Here is a 7212-nt window from a genome sequence, read left to right as displayed (position 1 = left end):
CTCTATTTAAAAATGGGCAAAATTACACTGTTTATTACAACCAGAAACTGTAAAAATAGAAATCTCCGTTGGATTTCAAAATTTCTGATGGTCCTTGGACAGATTGTGTGCGACGAATGCTTCCATCGGAAAAAAAGATAACCAAAATCTGAGCTTCAAGTGATGTTCATTTATTTTCTGTTACCACTTATCCTGTCAGGGGTAACGGGGGCTGGAGCCTATCCCAGCTGACATTGGGTGAGAGGCAGGGTACACCCTGGACAGGTTGCCAGACTATCACAGGGCTGACACATAGAGACAGACAACCATTCACACTCACATTCACACCTACAGCCAATTTAGAGTCACCAATTAACCTGCATGTGTTTGGACTGTGGGAGGAAGCTGGAGTACCCAGAGAAAACATGCAAACTCCACAAAGAAGGGCTCCCCTACCCTGGGTTGGAATCGGGAACCCTCTTACTGTGAGGTGGCAGTGCTAACTAATGCACCACACCACCTTAAAAACAGTGATAGTTCAACAGAATCATTTTATTCTACATTTCCTATAAAATGTGGGCAAAAATTAACCACTTGCACAAAGGGTCAAGGAAAAATATCTGTAGCTTCAAGGAGCATAAAAATAAAAAAAAACAAAACATAAAAAAAGAATTTACACCCCCTCCTCTGATAAGTAAAGAACAGCCCCTTACTTTGTATCACTGTACATTGGGTAACACTTTGTAACTAACATTTGGATAACCCCGAGGTAATAACCACTGCAGACTGTTTCAGTGACACCATTATTTCATGATGACAAATTAATTTCAAAATGCAGCAATGATTAAAATTCAGTAATAAACATGCCCCATGTTGTGTTCATCTGACAAACATAATTTGATACAGATATTTTCATTTCTACTCTGCGTTTCCTGTTTATCTTCACACTGTTGATTATCAAATAAAAAGGCAAAAACGTGGAAAAGCTATAAAAATGATAAGCAAGACTATCCACAGTTTTCAAACGCAGCACATATTGCTGTGACACACTGAGGCCACTAGAGGGAGCGCTTGATGCACACAAGCTTGTCTTCAGCGGATCTTATGAATGGACACTGCTTCATGGCTGTGCGAATGCTGTCATGTTGGATTTGTGATAAAGGCTTGTGCTATTTATATAGCCTAATAGTCATGCCACATTTGAAATTGACTTGAGGAAAAATGGTCATTAAGCTGTTTTTCGCAACCCTTAAAATGTATTTGATGTATTTGACAACAGCATTGTATATAAAATGAACTATGGGAAGTGCGAAAATGTTTGGGCACGTTTTTTATTATAAACTAGTGTTTATACATTTAGTCAGTAACGAATTTTAATGATTAATGATTGTTTTTTCTGTCGAAACTTCCTGCGTAACCCCGTTATAAACACGGTTACGTATGTCTATGGCCACCAACACATTTTTTCAGCAAAGAAAAAAAAAGGCTGTGTTAACCGGGTTTCTCTTAATCCCTTACCCCGATTAAAGAAACCGGGTTTCTGGTTTACATTAAGAAATCAGGTTACTGCAGAAAGCCATCAACAACCAGGTTACTTGATGCATCGGTGACAGTGTCATGTCATGACCCCGATATAAGAGGAATAACCTAGTTAGTTGCTTATTATTATTATTATTATTATTATTATTAAGTAGCTGTTTTGATTTCCTGTTTGTACATTTTAAGTAGGCCTAGCTATATTTAGCGTTCATGACGTCATTTAAAAGTGTACAGTAGAAAACATTGTTTTTTTAGCCTCATATTGATTATTAGCCCTTAATGCCACAATCAATAGTAGCATGCTGTTATAGAATAAGATACAATGTATGTAGTGAAGTTGAAATGCAGCCAGTTATATGTTTACAGACATGCTATTTTGACAGACTTATGAGCAATTTGACTGGAGGGTAAGGTAAGGAATATTTAAGATAAAACCTTTCATACAGGTGGTGTCAAACTGACCTAATTTAAAAGAGAATATAAGGCTAACACATCTGTCCCTTCTTTGGCTTATATAAAGTTGTTTTCCTCCGGGTAAACGTGACCCATGTATTTTTTTTTTTTTTTTTTTTTTTAATTCACCACATCAGTGATTAAACTAGGACATCTAAATTATTGCTGGTTGTGTAACCACAGGCCCAGCCCTAACCAGGCAGTCCTGGAGAAACGTGACATCTTTTTTTTTTTTATTATTATTGTCATCATCATGAGTAAGAAAACACACCTCAGGAGCTCAGGAGCTCAGGAGAGAGGTCACAGACAGGTCGACTATAGGCAAGACCCAGGCACAAATAGGTCACACCTGCAGTGGGATCTACAAAACAAACTTACTATCCCTAAACCAAACAGGCGTGCATTTTAAAATAAGTCTATTTATATCTCATATTGTTTACAATGTGAAAAGGCTGTAAAGGAAGTACAAGCTATGGTATATTTGCTTAAAGGGCCATCCGCTACAGAGAAGTTAACACGATGGACGTATACAGATAAGTCTATATAGGCTATTCAACCTCTACCTACACTGTGTTGTGTATATTATTGATCTTTTTACTCTTGCAAATTAATATATTTTATTTTATTCCTGCATATTTCTTGTGTATTTTAAATTTTAAAATACACAAGAAATCATTTTTGTATATATTTTATATTTCTATATTTCTGTATGCATATGTCCACAAACTGTTTGAATACTTGCTGCTGTAACACAAGAGTTTCCCAGTTTGGCATCAATAAAGTAGGCCCTACTATCTATCTATCTATCTATCTATCTATCTATCTATCTGTCTCTCAGTCATCACCCCTTAAAAGTCCTTTAATATATCCCTAAAAGTTTGTTTGTGTCACTGTATAGGTTTTTTCCTCTGTTTCCTGTCCGCTTACGGTGTTTCCGGGTTTGTAAAGTGCACGAGGACAGTGTACTTTCTCCGCAGACGGCCTTGAAATGGGTTAACGAGCCAACCGTCGCCACGTGACCGTCCAGTTATATAATATATAGGTCAACACGTTTCTCGCTGGCACGTGCAGCCTTGTGTTTTACGTAAAGTCTCGTGCAAAGGTCTCGAATTACACTATGTAGGTGAGGGCCGAAGATCGTCGATACATGAGAAGAGGTATCACTCAGCTGGGGGAAATTAAGACAACGTTAGTATAATGACTAACTACACTATGTTTTTCTGTTTTTGAGAAACCCATGAAGATGGAAACCTAATTTCCTAAAATATATAGGACTTTGTCTACATTTTCGCCCTACAATGTCACTATATTTAATGTATTTTTATTTAAAACACAGCTACAATTCCCCTCACAATCATAACTCCTTTGTCAGAGTTGAATGTAGTGATGTACATGTGTCCACATAGGACCAATGTAGTCTCTATATACAGACTCTACATTCAGTGAATGTAGAGTCTGTAGGCAAACCCCTGGAGATCTTGCCTCCGGAAGAAGAGCGGAAGAGCGCTGGTTTCCGGTTGTAGGCTGTTTGTAGTCCGTATGATATTGACCAGTCACGTTTGAGCCGGCTGCAGTTGTTGCCAGGTTAAATGGTCCTTGCAGTGAACTAACCAGGCGGAACATAATTGGTGTCACTGCAAACTCTGAATCCATCGCAATGGTTCAGCATATTTACTTATATATAAACGGAAGTCGGAAACGAAAATTTGCCTCCTCCGCCCAAATCAAACTGGGATGCCAAAAAATTAGGGGTCTGCCCCCAGAGGCTGTATCGCCATCTGCTCGAAGTCACACACCGAATACAGCTGATGGGTTCCGAGAATGGGACCAATATAACTTTAAGAAGCCTTTTTTACCATGTAGTTGAATGTTGTAGTAGAGGGGCCATGTCAGATACAAACCATTATTCACAGCAGAGTATTGTAAATGTTTTAAAAACCTATATGAGCTGATGTTACTCAAACAAAATCAAATTTTTAATAGTGTCATCTTGTGGATCTTGAAAAATGGACAATGACACAATGTGCTTTTTCCTATGCAGTTCTTTATGTCACAGTTACAGGTAGAGTCCGACTCAAGTCTCAAGTTTGATGATTTTAGGCAAGGCAAGGCAAGGCAAGTTTATTTGTATAGCACAATTCAACACAAGGTAATTCAAAGTGCTTTACAGAGACATTAAAAGCAACAAGACACAATTTAAAACAATAAAAACAGTCGATTAAAAAGGGAAATAGAAATTGAGAATGATAGTGATAATAATAAAATACAGTAACATAAAATAAAAACAGGCTTAATACATTGAACAGTCAGGATAAGAAAAGAAGTAGAATAATAAAAGGCATAAATCAGCAGTGTGTAGTTAAAAAGTTCGGGCAGTAGAATACAGCAGGTAAGTATTTAATTTAAGAGTACGCTTCAGTAAACAATAGTGTTTTTAGCCCTGATTTAAAGGAGCTGACAGTTTGAGCAGAACTCAGATCTACAGGAAGTTTGTTCCACAGGTGAGGAGCATAATAACTGAATGCTGCCTCACCTTGCTTGGTTCTTGTTCTTGGAACACACAACAAACCTGTTCCAGATGACCTAAGGGATCTGGACGCTTCGTAGGGAACCAGTAGATCAAGCGTGTATTTTGGTCCGAGACCATTCAGGGCTTTGTAGACCAGCAGTAAGATTTTAAAATCTACTGTATTCTTTGACTCACAGGAAGCCAGTGTAGGGATTTAATGACTGGTGTAATATGGTCCAGTTTCCTGGTGTTTGTAAGGACTCTGGCGGCAGTGTTCTGAATCAGTTGCAGCTGCCTGATTGATTTTTTGTTAAGGCCTGTAAATATGCCATTGCAGTAATCCAACCTACTAAAAATGAATGCATGAATAAGTTTTCCATGTCTTGTTTAGACAGAAACCCCTTAATTCTAGCTATATTTTTCAGGTGGTAATAGGCACCTTAGACTTGACAAAATCCAGAAGGACTTGCAAATAGACTTGGACCTTAACACCACTGACTCATGACTGTACTTGGACTTGAGCCTTTTGACATAGGTCTATAGATTACCTGATACCTTACCCCAAGCCTGCAAAATATGTGAATATTGTATTTAAAAAGTATGCCACAAATCATATTTTCTGTTAGCATTAATCTTTTTATTTCATTTAGATATAAAACATAACATATGCAACAACACACAATATCACTTTAAAAGGAGAACAGTAATACAGATAATGTGTTACAAATTTGGGAAGGGATAAAGGGAAAATAAGATGAGTAAAATACAACAAGGCAGGACAAGACAGTAACATGAACTTGTTTTAACAAATATGTTTTAACAAATCAATAAAAACTGTAAAAAGCATTCATGATTTTTATTCATTTGATATGCTGTATTATTACTGTTGTTAAAATGACATTACATTTGGTACAGAGTGCATTATGACATGTTCAGGACTCAAAACTTTAGGTTTAGGAGATGGGACATGACTTGGGACTTGTCAGTCTTGATTGTATTTGACTGCAAAGACTTGACTTGCAGCACACTCACTTGGTCCCATCTCTGTGATTCACTCACGGTGTGACTGTGCCGATCATGTCATACTAGGAAATAGGAACAGAGTGAGACCTCCTCCGTGCCACTGCTGTGTTTTGGGAAAAGCGAGAGAATAGCAGAGTCAGATCTGTGACGCGCTCACGGAATTTTTGCAGGTCATTAAATGTGTACATTACTGGAGGAATCAGTATCTCACCGGCGCTGTCAAAGCTGGGGTGCTTCTGTATGAAACCAGTCTGGAAAAATTTAATATCGGCATTCTGACAATCTTACTGCAGCCCTGACGATGCTGTCAGCCCGGCTAACCATCATAGGAGAATCCTGATTTCCGATCCCGGTGATGGGAGATACATTTCAGAGGAACATTTTGTTTTCTTCAGCCAAAATGCACAATATTCTCATCTGCATAGTCTATTATTGTGTTTTATGACGTCACATAAAACGCATAAAAATACATACGGAGCACAAAAATCACCCACTTTCATGCAGAGACACGCATGCTATTTATTCCCAAATTAAAGGGATGCCGATTCAGGAGTGAGACGACCTGACATGAATGGACTGCAGCCGTCCTAGTAAAACGCCTTTAACCCTTTCAAAGCAAACGCGGGCATGAATGAACCAGAAAGGAGGAGACAAGTGTTGAGCTGATGGGTGTTCCTTTCTCACCCATCCCTCACGTCCCCCCCCCCCCCCCCACTCCGCCTACTTTGTTAAAAAAAAAAAAAATTACGGGAGGAGGAGGAGGGTGAGGCGAAAAATGAAGTCAATTATACAACACCCCAGCTCTATGCAGCTCACTCCTCTCCTCTCCTCTCCTCATCTCGTCTGTGAGCTGGGAGCCTACTACTACAGCTGGTGGCTCCACATGCGGCGCTCACCGGGCACACCGGCTCCAGTCTGTAGGCATGTCGGCAGCCGGTGACTCTGACGGGACGGTGGACAAGCCAGCAGGTAGGTGCTCGGGGTTGCTTGAGGACAACAGTTTTTATAGTGTCATAAATGTGTGCAGCCTTATTCAGCTCGCTACTTTTAATTTTTATTACTAGTGACCCGCGGGACTTTTTTTATGACAGAAAAAAAAATCAAAGCAGCGGTAAAACGTCATGAAAGTATGTCGGAACCACTTTTAGCACGCGACAAGTTAGGCTAACGGCAAACAGCGATACAGACTGTAAGAAGCAATGTTTACTTATATTTTTTTGTTAATTTAACTTTATGGTAACACTAAGAGGTGCTGACATTACAAGCGACCGCATCATTAGCGGCTGAACGACACCGGCTACCCGACCGGAAGTAACCTACTACTAGCTAAGATAACGCATCACTATGTCTAACCTACTATAGACTGTATGTACTGTACCTAAAATACCGACTGGCAGCCGGTGTGAACGACCGCACCGGGTGCGTAGTCCCACCGGTGGAAGCCTGTCCATTCATTATTCCGTATTACGTGCTCGTGTCAGACGGGACGCGCGCGGAAAGGGGGGCTTTGTTCCTTCCGCGGAGGACTCAGACAAACCTCACGAAACCACGTGACTGTAACCATGGCGACTTTCATGGCGTTTTTCCTAACCTTAAAACATATTCTTAGCCATTTAGTTTCTTTGGCAGTGCCAGTGTTTCCCAAACGTGCCCAAGTGTTTTTAATTTGAAAAACCTTTACTAAACTGTCCTCGGGGAGTTTAGCGTGT

At 39.7% G+C, this 7212-nt stretch overlaps 1 protein-coding gene across 3 annotated transcripts in view; it reads left to right on the top strand.

Moving 5' to 3' along the window:
- The first annotated feature begins 6283 nt into the window (after positions 1-6283).
- Positions 6284-7212, top strand: part of LOC125882753 (aryl hydrocarbon receptor nuclear translocator-like protein 2) — a 31092-nt gene continuing 30163 nt past the window's right edge. For all 3 annotated transcript variants that reach the window (XM_049566605.1, XM_049566604.1, XM_049566603.1), the window contains exon 1: positions 6284-6472. In XM_049566605.1, the coding sequence (XP_049422562.1) occupies positions 6427-6472 (46 nt within the window). In that variant the 5' untranslated portion in view covers positions 6284-6426. The remainder of the gene's footprint in view (positions 6473-7212) is intronic.

The sequence above is a fragment of the Epinephelus fuscoguttatus genome, linkage group LG22, assembly GCF_011397635.1.
Source record: "Epinephelus fuscoguttatus linkage group LG22, E.fuscoguttatus.final_Chr_v1".
In the NCBI taxonomy this organism is placed as follows: domain Eukaryota; kingdom Metazoa; phylum Chordata; class Actinopteri; order Perciformes; family Serranidae; genus Epinephelus; species Epinephelus fuscoguttatus.
The sequence above is the reverse complement of the archived record's forward strand: the minus strand, read 5'-3'. Positions and strand labels throughout refer to the sequence as shown.